The sequence below is a fragment of the Diabrotica undecimpunctata genome, chromosome 6 (assembly GCF_040954645.1).
Source record: "Diabrotica undecimpunctata isolate CICGRU chromosome 6, icDiaUnde3, whole genome shotgun sequence".
Classification (NCBI taxonomy): Eukaryota; Metazoa; Arthropoda; class Insecta; order Coleoptera; family Chrysomelidae; genus Diabrotica; species Diabrotica undecimpunctata.
The window spans coordinates 111,876,469-111,896,086 of record NC_092808.1 but is presented as its reverse complement, the minus strand read 5'-3'; the positions used below and the strand labels follow the sequence as shown (position 1 = coordinate 111,896,086).

The following is a 19,618-nucleotide window of genomic DNA, read 5'->3' as shown; positions in this document are numbered from 1 at the left end:
AATATTCCACAATAAAATAAGTTTTGAAATTTTGTGGGTTGGTCCGTTATTGCACTCATAGCCCTAATTGTGCTAGTAAGGAATGAAAGAAGAAAACTCATTAATTAAGGCCGTCAATTAAAATAAAAAAATCTAAGGTGGGCGTTCCTCACATGCATCTACATCTCCAGGTATTCCACAGACGTCATTTCGACAATAACAGATCCTTTATACTTATTTGCTTTATTGTATTTAAAATGACTCGGCCGATTAAGAATTCAGTCCACTGTGAAAAACGCACTGTTATTCGTTTTTTAGTGCTAAAGGCGTGGAAGCAGTTGAAATTTATGGTCATATATTTTATGAAGTGCACAGACATAACAATAAGAGTGATGGAATGGTACACAAATTGGTAAGAGCTTTTAAAAATGGCCTTAAACACGAAATTGTCATCTAACGCTTTCTATCGATAGATACCAAAAATGTTGACAGTAGCACACAAAAACAAACGTTTAGGCAGTTACTTGATTTTTATTGAACCTTACGATGTTGTCGGTGACTATTGCGTAGGAAAAATTGTCACTATAATGAAACGTTAGTGGATTATACTACATTCGAGACAAAACAAAAATCTATATAATTACCACATTCAATATCGCCCAAAAGAGTGAAGTTTAAGAAGGCGATTTCAGTCTGGAAAATTGTGTGTACCCTATTTTGCGACATGAAGGGGTATTGCTTGTTGATTTTTTTGGATGTTACTATATAAATTTTATTAAGTCGGTTAAATATGAAAATAGTTTATTGCAAGCGGCAATTAAGAGTAGTAGTAATTGTTAGAATACAAGGAGTATTATTTTGCAAAGTATTTGTAATATAAAATGTGTACTGTTTCAGTCGTCCAGAGTTTATTCTAACAAAGAAGATCCGGGTATACATATTTGATAAATTCTCAACAACTCACAAGACTTCATAAATGAGATCTTAAAGAGTGTCAATTTCTAAAATTAAACTTTTTTCGAAAAACTTCGCTCTTCACGACGGAGTCCAAGTCAGTCATTCATAAAAAAGCAGTATTTTATTGGTTCCCTCTCCCCTCCCTTTCCACGATCAAAACTGCCTTTAAAAAGGCGCCACAAGTACAAACTACTAACGAAAACATGGCACGTTAACTGTTCGATCGATAAAAATAATTTTTCTGCCCTCTTAACTGTCCGCCTCTGATTCATCCGAAGGATGAAAATGAAGACAGTAATTACTATTTAAATGGGAATAAGTCACAATTAAAGGTTAAAGTAAGTTTATTGACGTTTCAATTTCGGAAATTGAAACGTCAATAAACTTACTTTAACCTTTAATTGAGGCTTATTACCATTTAAATAGTAATTACTTTAACATGCCACAAGAAAATAGTTTCAGAACAATATGAACACACAGTGTTTTCTGCTTCTGACGCTTGTGACGACATAGGCGAACAAGTTATAACCGTCCTAGAAAAACTTGTGGCCAACCAAAAACCAAAACAACGAGACTTGAGAGGAAGTTCTACCTTGAGAAGAATTGTTACAGCTTCAACTGAAAGCTTCACAAAAGACTAAGACAAGAAAATGGTCCAAGAGACTCCAGAATTGTACGAACCAGTGTTAACTGATGAGTTTATCATTTCATCCCTTGAGCCACAAAACTCATTCCAATCTGAATTAACGAAGAAGTTATTTTGAACGCGGGTTGTACCGTCAGATCTGAAGATGCTCTATATGATGTGAATATTTGCATTAATTGGGCTCAAGAAAATGGAATATACTGCATCATCAAGTTACAAAAAAATATATTTTGAAAAAACTAGCCAAATTAGGATATTTCCTAAAAAGGCCTCTAGGATGTTCCATTTCCGAAGGCACCCAATGTCTGCGATTGGTTAGGGGTGGCAGCTTATTGTCAGGGAGGTACCATCTCCACGAGGCGTGACCTCTTTGAACTTCGAACATGAGAACACCTTGCTCCGGGAAACTTTAGAGATGATTTTGTATGCACACTTATCAAATTTAACCTCTTATAAATACATACATAATAAAAACATTCATCACACACTTATGAAATGTATTCTTTCAACGTTTCACTCATATACGTAATAAAATAAAACGAGCACTTATAATAAAATTATGCACGCCTATGTATTATGAGTCTCGAAGATTAGTCTTCTGAGAATTTACTCTACTGTTTTTAAAATATACTATAGTATTATTACTACTACTTAATGAATATCTCTCCAGCTCAATCTCTTTTCAGTGACTGTTAATAACCGTGAACATTGGATTGGATACAAGTTAAATCTGACAGTTATACCACATGTATTTAATATCTAGTAATAAAATCTAGTAAAATACTTTTCACGCACTTTATATAATCAAGCATAACAGATACAATTAATTATTTAGAAAACTGTCAAAACATTGGTATTTTCTGATTCTTCTACATTGAGTACTTCATCAAAATAGAAAAATTCAAAATAAATTAGCTGCTTGTTAAAAAAATCAATTAATTTCAACCTTGAAACGAGTATTTCAAAAGCTTACAAGGAAAAAATAGTTATTCACTAAATGGATTTTTAGTAAAACCTTGTAATTAGTGCTTTAGGTTTGTATTTAAAAATAAAACAAAAATCCAAGAAACTCTTGAAGTTCCTGAATCCAATTATAAAATTTCATCTTGTTTGCAAGATAATTAAAAACGTTAGGTGTATTTTTAGACCAGACTGTACGATATAAGTGTGCGATAAATCAGTATAATGATTTTTAAATTAGTTATTATTTATGTATCAGCCTGTAACAAGATCAATTTTGCTCAGATTATATAGAATTGATGATTTTTAATAAACCAACATTTTTGTTTTCAAACTTTTCATCACATAGAAAAAATGTAGGGCGAAATAATAATAGTCAAGTTACACATACAACTTTAACTTAAAGAAGATCAATTTTTGGAGAAAATGGCATTCAGACACCACACCACTATTTTGAGATATGCCTAAGACTAATTATCAAAAGACCGAAGACATCTCGTTATAGTTTTGAACAATTTTGGTTGTTCTTTCTGATTTCTCAGTCTGTGCGGACGACGCCATTTGGCATTATCTACATATTGCATATGCTACCAAAAAAGTTATTCCGCGAACGTTCTGAAATGATCTTCAACTATAAAACTAACTCGTATATGGAAAGACGCAGTAATACCCCAACAAACTACATTGAAACTATTAAACACATTAGATTTTCCTATTTTCACATATGCATCAGAGATATGGACATTAAAGATCGTCAACCTTAAAAAATAAATGTCTGCGAGATGTGGGCTTACAAAAGAATGTTGCGAATATCATACACAGAACATCGCACCAACATTTCAAATTATAAAGCAACTAAATAAAGGTCAGCACAAAACTGTAACAAAAATAAATCACTTTTATTTTAAGACTTTCCCTTCCCCACAAGTCACGTTTTCAATAATGTATTATAATCCATGAAATAAAAATAGGACATCTTCATATATGTTATCACTTAAAGACAAGCAATCTGAAGATATTTAATAAATAATATAAATAATAATATAAATCAATTGGATATTCAAGTGCCATTGTTAAAGACGCTGCTTATTACAAAATATTTTTGGGTACGGTATTGTTACGATAAATATCCTGGCCTAAAAATAACTGTAAAATATATGATGACTGATTCTAATATGTTTTAGATTATACGAGACCTTTCGACCATAAACCCCAAGTAATAAAAAACTGGTTCCATTCGAATCTTCCGGAATTAGGCCTGTCCATTCGAGGCGAAACCAGGTCAATTGAGGTCAACATCCATGCAGTTCTAGAACAGCTGTTTTCGTTTAATATGAGGGAACTTTTATTTTGAAAGCAGTTAATAAAGAAGATTCGCGCTCGCGATATTGTGTTACGCTCGCCTACTAATAAATTATTGTATATGTAGTGATAAATAAACTTATATAAATTATCGTGCCTTTTAATAAATTAAAGTAGGAACAATATAATAAATTAGTAAGACATTATAAATTAAATAGACATTGAAATAAAATCATAACAGTGGTGCAGAAGTGTGATATAAAATAAATTGTGAAAATGGCTACGATTTATGAGCTGACAGTGACTAATTTAAGAAGACATCTTGAAGACAGAGAATTAGCTTCTACCGGAAAAAAGGCTGAGTTAGTCCAACGACTAAAGAACGCTTTGCTAGAAGAAGGACTAGATCCAGAGACTTATATATTTGAAGATGCTGTGATCTCGTCGATTTCGAAATTAGAGAACAAAGTTTCCGGCGACATCGCTTCTTTGGAAGACAAAGTTTCTAACCAGATTTCTTCGCTGGAAAGCAAAGTCTCTGCTAATATCTCTTTGGAAATCTCTAAAGTAACTTCTGAGATGTCTGCCATCGACAATAGAATGTCTTCGCTAAAAAACCAAGTTGCTGCCGATATGTCGGCCTTCGAAGAAAAGATTAAAGAGATAGAAAGGAAGATGGAGGAAACCGGGACAGCAGAGAGAGGAAACAATCCAATTACAGTGGAGACAAAAGAAGACGAGACGAAATGTAAGTTGGAAACACGACCGAAATTTGAAGGAAGTGGAGGTACTGTCCATGTGAAAGTCCCAACTTTCGACGGAAAATCATCATGGAACAACTACATGAAACAGTTCGAATCAGCCGCAAGAGCAAATGGATGGTCTGAAAAAGAAAAGGCTGTAAACCTGACTATCGCTCTTCGAGGAGATGCCTTAGATGTGCTTCAGACCATAGCCGTAGAGGAGACCGATGATTTCGAACAACTGAAGAAGAGGTTAAATATGCGATATGGCCACGAACATTTGGAGCATGTATATCAGTCGCAGCTTAAAAATCGTAGACAGAAGAAAGATGAGGCTCTTCAAGAATATGAAGTAGATATTGCCAGATTAGTACGATATGCTTATCCAACAGCTCCCGAAGACATGATGGAAAAGTTGGCCGTTCAAACGTTTATTGATGGTCTTCGTGATCATGAAATGCAGAGAACACTACGATTAGCTCGTCACAAGACGCTGGTTGATGTCTTATCCGCCGCCCTCGAATATGAGTCAGCTACGCAGGCCTCTGGCGGTTACAGTAAAGTTAGGACTGTAAAAGAGGAAGAAGATGAAGATAAACTTGACCAGCTCGTTAATATGATAAAAAGCATGACATACAAGAAAACGAAGACCATCAGATGCTGGAATTGTGGCGAAATAGGACACGTACGAAGCTCCTGTAAGCACCCTAGGTACGACGCAAATCAAGAAACTCACCACCAGGAAAACTAGAACGGGTCAGCCTTAGGGGGGCAGCTTCGACCCAGAACTTTTCCAAAGACCCTCTCATACTAATAGCTTCTTTGAAATGTCGTGAAGATAGTGTATATGTAGATGGAGACATAAATGGTAAAAAGCATACGTTGTTGGTGGATACCGGAGCGACCAGAACCATTATACGCCCGACAGTTATAAACAGCCGAAAGAAACTGTTACCAACGAGGTTGCGACTTCGGACCGCTACAGGTGAAAATGCCAACATTCATGGAGAAATCCAGGTACAATTGGGAATTGGAGCAGAAAAGTTCGTCCATACTGTTATAGTTGCTGACATCGAAGAGGATGTTATATTAGGAATGGACGTAATGAATATGCATGGATTCCAATTGGATTTTAAGAATAAGGTAATCAAAGTTGGCAACGAGGAGGTATTTCTCCATCCACATAATGACAACACTGTGCAAGCAGCCATTACAGAAGATACAGTCGTGCCTGCGAGAAGCGAAACGATCATAGTAGCGCGACTACAGGGAATTGTAGACGAAGGGAGACCTGTTATGATGGAGCCTTGGAACCACGACGATGAGGTTGGCCGTGGAATCATAATTGGAAAGGAATTGGTGACTTCGGCTAAAGAAATTCCTGTGAGACTTATCAATGTCAACGACTACCCAGTGACCATAAAAAAAGAGACAAAAGTAGGAACTTGTGTACCTGTGACATCCATAATCCGTCAGGCGACAACATCTGATAATTCCAACGACAAATTCGACCAAATGGTTGCAGTTGCAGGACAGTCTCTAAATCAGATGGAGAAAAGGAAATTAAGGGAATTTCTTCGGCAGTATCGTGATATTTTCGTACCGAAAGGAGGAAAGACGGGAAGAACTACGGTTGTTAAGCATAAAATTGATACTGGTAATGCTAAGCCAGTTCGTCAAACAGCTCGACGATTACCACAGGCGAAAAGAGAGGAAGCTGAAACGATTGTCCAGGAAATGAAGAAAGACGGGGTGATAGAACCTTCTACGAGCCCATGGGTCTCTCCGGTGGTCCTGGTTAAGAAGAAAGACGGAACGACGAGGTTCTGTGTGGATTACCGTTTGCTGAACAACGTTACCAAGAAAGATAGTTATCCTCTGCCTCGGATCGATGACACATTGGACACATTGGCTGGAAGTAAATTGTTTTCTACTTTGGATTTGAAGTCTGGATACTGGCAGGTAGAAATGGACCCAGTAGATAAAGAAAAGACAGCCTTCACCACAGGATCTGGATTGTGGCAATTCAACGTTATGCCATTTGGACTCTGTAATGCTCCTGCGACATTTGAGAGGCTTATGGAAAATGTGTTGAGAGGGTTATCTTGGAAAACATGCCTGGTTTATTTAGATGACATAATCGTCTTGGGGGAGACATTCGAAGATCATTTGAGGAATTTAGAAAACGTTTTTAATCGACTTAAAGCTGCCCAATTGATGCTAAACCCCAAGAAGTGCCAGCTATTTCAAGGTAAAGTCAATTATCTGGGTCATATAGTCAGTAAAGAAGGAGTGGCCGTGGATAAGGGGAAAATCGATTCCATTAAGGAATGGCCAAAACCAACTGACAAACATCAAGTGAGAAGTTTTCTTGGACTATGTACTTACTACCGGAGGTTTATTAAGAAGTTTGCAGATATCGCTAAGCCATTAACGCGACTTACAGAGGAAGCAAGAGAATACCGCTGGGATATAGACCAGATGAAAACCTTTCAGATATCCTACCGTTGAGATACAATCTCTGTGAACTTCAGTTCACTGGAAATAATCACTTTTACAAAGGTAGGTGTGTTATTTTTTGGCGATTAGTCTCCATAAAAAAGTCCTAAGGAAGATATTTGGACCTATCCCCAAGAAGTGCCAGCTATTTCAAGGTAAAGTCAATTATCTGGGTCATATAGTCAGTAAAGAAGGAGTGGCCGTGGATAAGGGGAAAATCGATTCCATTAAGGAATGGCCAAAACCAACTGACAAACATCAAGTGAGAAGTTTTCTTGGACTATGTACTTACTACCGGAGGTTTATTAAGAAGTTTGCAGATATCGCTAAGCCATTAACGCGACTTACAGAGGAAGCAAGAGAATACCGCTGGGATATAGACCAGATGAAAACCTTTCAGATATCCTACCGTTGAGATACAATCTCTGTGAACTTCAGTTCACTGGAAATAATCACTTTTACAAAGGTAGGTGTGTTATTTTTTGGCGATTAGTCTCCATAAAAAAGTCCTAAGGAAGATATTTGGACCTATCAACGAAAACGGAATATGGAGATCCAGGTACAACCATGAACTCTACCAACTGTTCAAAGAGGCACCGATCTCAGAGTTCGTTAAACTTTAGAGACTTTGATTAGATGGTCATGTCGTGAGAATGGAGACCGGAAGATTACCAAAAAGAGCCCTAGATAGTAAAATACATACCAAAAGGAAGGCCACGGAAAAGGTGGGAGGATGAAGTGGGAGACCCTCATTTTTGTAAGTTTTTGCCAGAACTCAATGGACTTGCGGAACGTAACAATGTCACTGAAAGAGCTGATGAACTTGCCAGAAGAGGATCAGCCACAAAATACGTTGTTCCAGAGCCGACCAGAACATAAATCACTGGGAAAGTATATCCGTCAAGCACATGTCAAACTGTATAATGTACATACACTAATAAGGCTGATGTACTGCCAAAATCAAGCATGAATCAGGCACAAAATGTGAAAGAGTCAACTTTCCTTTACCGTTTCCTCAGTATGGTAGGAGAAACTGCCTATTTTCCTTCTACACATTTATAAGTAAGGTGAATTGACATGTGTTTAAGTGTTTAGGCGCTGTTCAAACACCAGCCTCCCACAGCCACCGACAACTCGTGGGTAGTTTACATTATACCCACCAATTTATATCAAAGTAGTCTGAAGAGAGTCTGTTTGTTTGTGATGGTGTTGTTGGAATCCCTGATGCGACTGTAACCGCTGACTATGTACCGAACTGATAGAGTAGCTAGATTTAAAGACCCACTGTCATCGAAACTTTTGTTGAAAGGATTTCTGATGCTGCGACTAGTTGTCACACTGATCGGTTGGCATATGATTCTGTCTATCAGTTGCGTATGTTGCTGATTAATATGGTTATCCTTATTTTGCTGCAGAGTTGGGTTCCATATAGGATAAGAAGTAGCCTCCCTTTCTGTTCTTATCTGATTTTTACCTCTCCACGAAGTTTTTTGGGATAAAGGTAAAGATGTTTGGAAAGAATAAGGGTTTTTGTCAATCAATATGGAGTATTCGTTTTCTCGGCAGTGTTTTGCCGCTGCATAATCGGAACAAAGACCAGCTCTAATGCATCTTTGTTCTCTTGAATACTTGTTTTAACGGGTCAGTTTAGTTTCGCAAATGTATATGTGGCCACAAAAACAGACGATGGAATATACACAAGAAATAAGTAGGTGGTGGATCTTTAAGAGCATATTGCTTATTCTCCTGTGATGGATTGAATATACGGATTTATATGAAGATGTAGAAGGAGTAGGATCCGAATTAGATGCACGCTGATGCGTAGAATCGAGATGAAGATTAATAATCTTTTGGATTGTGAATTTCACCTTTGAGATTGTCCATTTCTGACATAGAAATTAACGGATGTATGAAATCAAGTTAATGAAATGTGTGTTAATAAATAAATTAATGATATCGACAATGGGGTGAAGAGGTAAGTAGTATTTTTTTGTGGATTGCTTTATTCTCTTTGGTGAACTAAGTGTAATTCTAAATATAAAATTCTGCTTCAGCTTATCTTTGAATTGCACAATGGCTTGTAACAACTGCAAGAGTAACTGAAATTAGCATCTCTACCTAAGATCTTTATCGCTTAAAGAGCTACATTACAAAGGAAAATTTAAAATGTCAAAACCTTAAAATCTGCGCTAACCAACTTACCATACCTAAAAATAATGGAGTCGAGATCGAATGGGTACTCGATGATTCCTGTCGTGGGCGCTCTCGCCCTCAGGATGTCCTGCTCGGTTGGCAAGTAATCGGGATCTTTAATGCGCTCCAGGTCACTAAGGTAACTGCAACCAACACAACGACCATGCAACATGCATTCAAAACAAAACTAGACTAAAATAATGTATAAATAAAAATAAGTATTTTATGCCTATTTGATGAGATTATTCCCAAAAATAAATTTTTGAATAATACCACATATATTTATTTAAAAACAAACAGAACAATATAAATAAAACACTGAAAACTTCTGCTTTCTTAAATTGTTAGAAAATTGATCGAAAAACTAGTCCTTATGGAATCTATTTAGAGTTGGTTTTAGTGAATCATATTTTAGATTTTCGTAAAAATGTCAAAGATTTCACATTTTCAACTGTACATCCATAATATCTAGGAAATTACCATCTCTATGAAAAAAGTTAATACAAGTAAAAATATTCCCAATTAAATTTCCTATCAAAAGTTGCTTGTGTAACTAAGCATTAGTAAAAAATAATTTTCCAGTATGTAAGAATAAAAACTGGTGAAAATTTTGCCAATAGTAACATTTTGGAATTTTTTTTATAATTGGATTAAAGTATCTGAAAATAATATATGAAAATACTTTTTTTCTTTAAAAATAACGTAAAAAATCTATTTTTATACTATTTTTTTGATGTTTTTTAAACAATTTTAGGAATCCGAAAAATGTATATCAATGTTTAAATACTTTGATCTTAACACGTTCGCACCTGACTACCACTATACTGGTAGTTCGAGTTTTCCGTAATATACTGACTACCACTTTACTGGCTCACAGCTCTACTAATTTCAATGCTTTATATATTCACACAGACCAGGAGTAAAGGAACGAGATGTAGACGCCGTATATGTATGTAGTCTCTAATATTGTAATCTTTGCCAGTATACTGGTAGTTCGTTCCTAAACAATTTTATTGACACATTTAGAGCACGTGATAATTTTAAGGTTATATGGTGATATTGGTGAATTTTATTGATGAAATATGGATAATACAAATATTCCGGGGTAAGAAATATTAAATATCATTTATAGAATAAGTCATAATAGTGCTAGTAATAAAACAAAATAATTTTGGTCTAATATTTTAGTGTTATTTAGTTACTGATTAATTAAAAGCACTTGTGCAACTAATTCCACTTTTGATAATTTTTTTATTATTTTTTTAGATGATTTTACTTTAAATGTAGTTGATTGTATGAACTTAAACCTCTCACTCTTAAGTTAAATTTAGCATTCTTAAATTTTGTTCACTTTATTTAGTTACAAGATTTTTTTTTATTGCCCCATTATAAACACTTGAATGTTTCTTGGACGAATAAATAATATTGAAATGTTTTAATTGTTCTTAAAAGTATTATAAAATTTAGATGAAAAATAAAGTTATGTACAGAGTGGTTCAATAGTTTGTGCATTATTAATTGTTTTCTTTTTGTTTTAGCCCAAGTGGTATGAAAAAACCTAGACTTTCAAAGTATGCTAGCAATCGCCCGTTAACAGAACAAGAATTACAGATTGAAGCAAATAAAATAGAGGCAGAATGTTTCGATAGTCTCCCATAAAATCTTAATGAGTCCGATGACGATTTTTCTGACAATGATTCTGTAGTTGATAAAACTTATCTTAGCGAAACTAGTGTAAATAGTTCTGAAGATACAGAGTCCGATCAAAGTGAATCTGGGGATGAACAACATTTTGATCTAACAGATGAACCACATATTTGCTATAATAAGACAACAAATACCACTATGACACAGAAAAAATCTACAAAATACATTTCAGATGAACATTATGGTTGGGGCGAAGTAGAAGAAGATGTAACAGAATTTGATTTTACTGGAATACCGTCTATCAATGTAAATCTTCCGGCCAATGCAAAACCCATAGATTATTTTAATGTGCTTTTCGACAACGATATAATCAACACAATGGTATGTGAAACTAATAGACGACCCACTGTATCCACATCTACAACACTTCAACGAAAAAGAAGTGTATGGAAAGAAGTTTCTAATGAGGAAATCAAAAAATTCCTAGGAGCAGGGAAAGTATTTACTACCACCCTGTTTTTGGAAAAACTATGGCCCGCGATAGATTTCTAGGGATTTTAAAAATGCTACGATTCGTAGACCATACTGATGTTAATACTGAGGACCGTCTTTACAAGATTCGGACTATTTTGGACGCAGTTCTAAAAAATATACAAAATTGTCTATACCCTAATAGAGACTCTCTATTGATGAGGCCATGATCTTGTGGCGTGGTCGTCTCATCTTTCGACAATACATAGCCAGTAAACGTCACAAGTATGGGATTAAACTATACGAACTCACTACACACGATGGATATATATTAAATATTATTGTATATACCGGAAGAGGTACCTTGAAAACGGCGGATATTGTCAAAGAGTTGACGAAGGATTATTTCGGAAAAGGTCATGTTTTATACATGAATAATTTCTACAACAGCGTAGGATTGGCGGAAGCCCTATTCAAGGAAAAGACACGTTGTTGGAACTCTACGAGAAGACAGAACTGGAAACCCCAAGGACATGTTAAAAAAGAAGCTAAAGAAAGGAGATGCTGTATGGAAACGTAAAGGGCCCGTATTGGTTACTAAATGGAAAGATAAGCGTGATGTCAGAATGATCAGCACAAAGCATAAGCACGTTATGACTGAGGTTGTTTGTAAACGAGGTGCTACGAAAATTAAACCCGATTGTGTGCTTGACTACAATAAGCACATGTCTGGGATAGATCAAGCAGACCAGATGTTGTCATATTACTCGGTACCAAGAAAAACACTTCGGTGGTATAGAAAATTGTTTTTCCATCTATTAGACATATGCATTTGGAACAGCTTTTACATCTACAAGAGAGCATCGAATAAGAAAACTTCTTTTTTGCAATTTCGTGAGAGCATAGTAATGGACCTCATCGACAATAACAAGGCTATTCAGGTACAAACAACTGCAAACAATATGCATTACCCAGAACAAGTTCCTGTCACGGAAAAAAATAACAGTGGTATGTTACGGTGCCGATATTGCACTAAGCAAAATGCCCGAAAAAGATCCCGTTATTATTGTCCCAGCTGCCCCTACTCACCAGGACTATGCATAGTTCCTTGCTACAAATTGTTCCATACACAAGTCAAACAATAAATTTATTTCTTATAGTTTTAAGTTTAGAATGATAATTATGTTTCTTTTGTAATAAAAAAAATAATAAAATTGATAAGAGAAATTTTTTTCCCAATTATACAGCGATTATTGTTGTTTATTTTGTCTAGATTAGCCTGCCAGTATACTGGTATTTAGTATATAGTTAAAAACGTACATCTATATCCTGACTACCAGTATACTGACAGGCTAAGTAAACCAAAAAAAAATGTTTTAATATCTATATACTAATCCATGTGTCCGAGTTTTAATCCAATATTCCTGTTTTTTACCTAAAAACCCATATCCGTTTCTGAGGAACGTCTAGTATCAATAGGTTAGGTGCGAACGTGTTAAAATAAATTTAAATAAATAAAAATATGACTTTAACCCATTTCAAAAATTTCTCATGGTAGCTAATTAACAGATTTTAATTTTTCAAATATTTTTTGCTCGAAATATAGGTTAAAAAATCAGCGATTTATATACCTACCAACAAATTTTCAAGCAGCAAAGTTTTGAAACATTTCTAATTATCCGGGACAAAGATGGATTTTGAAACACAAAAAGGTATCGCATTTTTATGTACGTAATTGTTTTTGATATAACTTCAAATTCTTTATAAAAATTTTGCAGAAACTTACACAAGCAACTTTTGAAGAAATTTAATTGCGACCAATTTTACTCCTTTCTACTTTTGTCATAGATATGATAATTTTCAAGATATTCTAGATAAAAGGTTGAAAATAGGGGTCTGTAGCGTGGATTTTTCGTTCTAAATTTTCTCCGAAATTTTCCTTAACTTTTTCAGCTGGAGCATATTCAAATTCTAGTTACAAACAACCTTCCACATACAGTTCTACAAAAATGTATGATTCTACTCACTACAATCAACTTATTTTATTTAAAGAATTATTTTTCTTAATTCCATGTGGCTTAATGCAACTGAGCCGGAATGTACAAAACTCCAGCCTGAAAACTGTGATTGGCATTTAGATAATTATTTAAAACAAACAGAATGTATTAGGGACCAAATACCTTTGAAAATGCATGACGAAAGATGATGGCGAACGAATGTAGTGAAGGCAATAATGAAAATTTTAGTCCCAATGAATCAGAAATAGAATAAATCACTAATTGGAATCAATGTATTACAAATGTAATATTTATATTTTGGTTTAGAATAATAAAATGTTTTTAAGTACTGAATAACATATCTTTAAAGTCATTTTTTAATTATTAATTAATTATAGTCTGGACAAAATTATAATGAGCACCTCTTGCTGTTTATAATTTTTAACATACTAAATTATCTATCAAATAATTTCTATCCATTAAACAGATCGGTTATTCTTATATCGGATCTTAAACTATATATAATATTGGGTAAAAATATCAACTCATTTGAGGAGTTTCGTTCTCATATGACAGTCATAAGACAATAATAATTTTATAAGGACAATGACCGCGTTTCCTTAGAGTGACAACGAAAAATCTACGCCATCTCATATTGATCAAACAGTTAAACATCCATTAAGAAAGATATTAGAGGGCTTATAATTCATTTTACAACTCACATACAGAGGATTTCTAGAACACAGACTGAATACAAGAAAAGTTTATGACAACAGTTAAGCAGTGTTTCATCAATACTGAGATCATTGTTATGTGTCCATAATCATGACGGAATATTTCAAAAACTTACTATATAGAATGATTAGGAAACTCCTGGATCGTAATCGGATTGAAAATCTTTGGACCATTGTAAAAGATAGACATCATAAAAAGAGTGTGCACAGCAAAAACAGAATTGATGTGTGCCTGTCATCCAGATATAGTTGCGAGAGCAACAAATATCAGGAAACAGTAAAAAAAAATATTGATTCTCTCTCATAAATATTTTTTCAGTATCAACCCATAAGTATTAGTACAATCTAAATTTTTCACTTAAGAAAAGAGTGTGTTAACATTTAAAATCATACAAGTTGTTTTGAGATGGTAAAAAAATGAAGATTATGAAAATAAAATTAGTTTTCAGTATTTTATTTATAACTATAACTATTTTAAAAGTTCTGTATTGTTTACAAAAATATAGTTATTAAAGTGGTATGGGTATTAAACAAAAATTTAATAGGGACAATCAAATGGTGGATGTAACGTCGACAGTGTGAGCGTGCCTCTTGGGAGACTGACCAGTGTTGTCTGTTTAAAAAAACCGTGCAAATTTAAAACAATATACAACTAAATTTTGTAATAACCGTGAGCAATATTACAGTGTTGCCAATGTTTTATCTCAAATGCTTATATATTTATATAACAACATAAATGCTTATATAACAACCAAGATTAAACTTTATATGTCCCTACAGCTCAATTTATTTCTAAAAATAAGTAAAAATTTTTCTATTTTTCTATTTAAAACCTTTCATTTTTTAAAGAATATTATGTATATTTAATTAGTAATGTAAAAATCTTGGTCTAAAGCCATAGTAATTTTCAATAGTAATTGTCATTGTCAATGAATGATTTATAAATTATGTACTCCTTATAATGATGTGGTTTGAGGTGCACGAACTTGGAATTAACAAATTCTTGGTTCTTAAGCCACTTCAGTTGCTTGGTGCAATCTGTTTGAACGACCCATTTGCTGCCGCCGAACACGGCCACGGTGTGTTCTGTTTTCTGTAACTGTGAGTTAATGTTTTTGTATTTCCGTTTAATGTTTTCGGAAAGTTGATATTTTTCTTCGGACAATTAAAATATCTAAAGTATGCCTGCTCTATTATAATAAATATATTTCATGTTCAAATCCACAATGAATCTAAATTCCTGTAGTTGGCTGTATACCATGTATCACAAAAATTCCTTTATAAAAACCCTATTGAGCTACATCACAGAACGATTTCAGAATAACTATTCCATCATCAGTGCTATCTGGATGTACATCTAACATGTACTTATTTGTACAGTAACACATGCTATTTAGACCAAAAGCTCTAATCAATAGATAATATCAAAAACTTTTGCTCATTCTATCTTTATTGATCTATATTCACTGAGCCAAATTTTCCTGAATTTAAAACTTAGATACCTCAGCTGAAGGACAATATGGCTTCAGGTCAAATCTTTATAGTGCCATTAAAATGTAGCACACATTAAGTAGCTGATCCAAATAAAATTTCTAATTTGAGATAAACTTCTATAATTTATAGTATTATGTTATAATAATATGGCTGTCATGTTCGAATAAAACACAAGTGTAACACTGTAATATCATTTTCTAAAATAAAATCGCTAAGTCGTCATCATGCCAATCAAATCAACAATTACGAGAAATCTGACTGTGTTAACTTTTTCTCAATATTAATATCCGTTAATAATGAAACACCACAAGCATTTAGCACTGATTCCCAAATATTATGTTTTAGGTCAACTTGCATTAATCCTATTGCTGATATTAAGAAAAATTATTTTTTTATTAATATTATACATACGATATATTCTTTTAAGTATATTTTTATTAAAATTGATGGTAATTTATGTATTATGTAAAGTAAAGAATGCTTTTACAATCATCAATAATAATCTTTCAATATTTGATCAAACCACCAGGGACCACAACCATAAAGTGAGTACCTTAAAATAGCTCTATTTTTATATCAAACTATTATAAGATTACATAATATTATACTTTATGTAACAAATTATTACTCATCATTTCAATAAGAAATTTTTTATATTTAACAAAGGGATCATTAATCACTAACTAGAATCGGTCAGGTTATGGCATTTTAGTTGGGCATTATATAAAATGTTTAGGAAGCGACTTACTCAATTAGTTTAGAGAAAATATACAAGGTCTGGCTCAAAAGTATCCGACCTCCAGAATGAGTAGGTTTGTGTCCAGTATTTTCTGTTAAAATGTTCCATTGTTTCGTGAGTTTTTGCAGATTTTATTTGGATGTTTCTATTTTATTTTTAAGGGAGTTGCTCTATGCAGGGTGTTTTGATTAGTTTGGATTGAGATTGAGGATGAACTTAATTGTGGCCTCACATAATTGGGATTGATGATATAGATGGCGGCTTAGACCATTAGAGAGAAAAATATTCGAGAGTAGGATGTATTCTCAACATCAATGACAATTGATACAGGAATAACCATATTTTCATCACGTGCATAATACACTTCAGGAGCCTGGAAGAGTAAGGGCGAACCGCAAAAACCATGTTTCGGGAAAACTGAGTTTAAGTTTACGAACATATTAAAATAGTAAGGGCGAATAAGTGGTGCTACGATAGTAGATATATTATTATACGGTCTACTGTCGCGTTTCTACTATATTATGCGGTGTATCTTTACAGTGAATAAAACGCGTAACACGTAAAAATTAAGAATTATCATTTTTATTTTAAGGCTTATTCTCAACCAAAATAGTAAATTGATATGACAAAGTATTAACCTGTAAAATTGAAATAATAATTCGTTTTACCTATGATTTTATTCACTCTGTAAAGATGGTATTTGTGAGTGTAAACACGTTCTACCTACTGATACGTCGGCCTATCACCATAATCTTTTCTGAGAAGAGTTTAAACACAATAATGAAAGGCATCCTTTGTAAGCAAAATATTTATTGCTAAGTACTAATAAACATTTTATAAACTTTATGATTATGCAAATTACACCGTAATCCCTTCCCAGGGTTTTCGAAATCCAAATCCTTTAGGTAGATTAAACCAATGAGGTGGAATGCATACTCTAGTAGCACCGAACAAGTTTTATTTTATTAATAAAAAATAAAAGAGGATTTTGCAAGATTTGCAAGGATTTTATGAAATAAAATGAAAAGAGGTTTAATATTTTTTATTCTACAAAATAAACATACCTAGTTTTTTTAACAGGTTTCTGTGAGAGCTAGTGATAGTGGAATACATTGCAAAATTCACAAATACAGCTTCAATTAAACTCAATTTGATTTTCATCGTCTACAGTTTCTTCGACTTCAGTTATATCACTTCCTCCACTAATAGCTTCTTGTAAAGTATGCTTGTGAGGCATGGGTACATAATCAAGAAGATCTTGTAAGTCTTTTTTCTTTTCTTCTGTAAGCTTGATGGCACCCTGGTATTTGAGAGGAAGTTCTATACTATCTAAGTTAAAATTTGTTATATCGTGAAGTCTCTTTCGTCCCTTTTGGAGTATGACATTTGTAGAAATATCCGTGTTGTATGCTATTTGAATTTTAAAGCCCATCTTAAAATCTGTTGAAAATTCGAATATTCTACCATCCTTGAAGTTAGCTCCCAATATTTGAGATTTAGTTGCTGCTTTTTGAAGAACGCTGAAATCCTTAACCATTTCCCTCGTGACATTAACAACTTGGAATTTGTTCTTTTTTTTCGTGTGTTCAATGAAATGGATATAGTGTTGTTTTGAAAATACTTCACAGTCCTTGATCTTTAATTTAATTGAACCGAAATCTCGATCACAACCCATCATCGAATGCCCAGACATTAAAAAAACGTGCTTAATAAGATCAAAGCGGTTTGCATGAATGTGGCGGAGGTTAGACAAAACAACGTTTATGTTCTTATTTTGCCCGGCACAGTTATCACTAAAAATTATAACTTGTCGCACTTGCTTGTTAACAAAGTTCTCCAAGTAGTGACTGAGAAAACTGGCTATTTCACACGATCCGCGTTTAGCGATGGTTTCATCCCATACATACATTACGGCTGTTCCAGTTTTAACGTTATGGATTCCTAAATTATAAGTCCACATTTTTCTTTTGTAATATTGTACGTTGCAGGTAAGTTTAGGCGTGGGTAATGCTTGTTGTAAATCAACACATATAACTTCAATATTTGTATCCTGGTTGCTTTCGTAGCTTTTCATCATAAATTGAGCAGCTTTCTGCTTTGCTAAATGAACCTTCAGTTTCGTATCCAATTCAATTATTCGGGGAGAATTCGGGTTACTAGTCTTTAACCCATTAATTTCAATTTTAGTCTTAGAGCAGGTATTGCATTCATCAACAGAAGGAGGCTGAACACCTATATTGAATTCATTGACAAAAATATTTCGGTAGTAGGACTCTATCACAGGCTGTTCTTCAGGATATGTGTTTCTTAGCCATTCCATATAAGCTCCATATGCCCCAGTAATTGATGAACCCGGTGGCATATATTTTCGAAAAGGACTTTTGGCTCTGTTATAGTGACTGGAAACAGTAACAAGAGAATCAATGTGATCTCTGACCAACTGCTTTCTATATCCAAACATTTTATTTCCTGGGTATAGCTTCCCTCGGTTGTCACTCAGCACAGTTCCTGTGGTGGTCTGCTTGTCTAAAACAACGCGAACTCTTTTTTCACTTATGCCATGGATGCTAATAAAAGCCTGACGACAAACACATTTTCTTTCTCCATTTATTGAAACACTGTACTCTATGGTCCGAAGCTTTCTACTAGCTCTGTCAGTAATTAAAGAATTTTTACAATCACTGAAACTTAACACTTTTTTGAAAGGTATTGGTTTTGATTATCATAGTTGCCCAGTTGCCAAAAATTATTGAAAATCATATTAATATTGTTCATGCCCAACTTTTCAAAACACGATTTACGACACTTACATGGTGGTCCGATTGTGCGCGCAGATACAGATCTGTTTGTATTTCTCGAAATGTACGCTTCACCACAGTTTCGTTTGGTTTTACATACGTTAACAACCCATTGTTCCGTGTTCTTTTGCTTCCGCCTTGTCGTGTTCTCGGTGTTCATTTTGAAAATAAATCGGAAAAAACACTATAACTTTAACGCTAATGTAACCGCTAATGTAATATTAAAAACTACAAGCATACGATCGTACAGAAAAACTTAAGAAAAACGCATACATCTGCATACAACGCAAGAATGTCTCACCAACTAAAGCTACAGAAACACCGGTGCGTTAAGTAACAGGGTTATAGAGGAGTAGGGGCGAACCTTGAACGGAAACGCAACGATAGCTTGTGGGTTCGCCTTTCCTCTTCTAGACGATTATGCCGTTCAGTTTCTGACATGAATTGGTTGCTATCTTA

The 19,618-nt window shown here is 34.1% G+C and overlaps 1 protein-coding gene across 8 annotated transcripts in view; it reads right to left on the bottom strand.

Moving 5' to 3' along the window:
• Positions 1–19,618, bottom strand: part of Galphaq (G protein alpha q subunit) — a 69,509-nt gene that overhangs the window by 20,536 nt on the left and 29,355 nt on the right. For 5 of the 8 annotated variants that reach the window (XM_072535135.1, XM_072535141.1, XM_072535138.1 and 2 more), the window contains one exon: positions 9,294–9,422. The exons of the other annotated variants lie outside the window; for them this stretch is intronic. In XM_072535135.1, the coding sequence (XP_072391236.1) occupies positions 9,294–9,422 (129 nt within the window). The remainder of the gene's footprint in view (positions 1–9,293; positions 9,423–19,618) is intronic. 8 annotated transcript variants of the gene reach the window in all.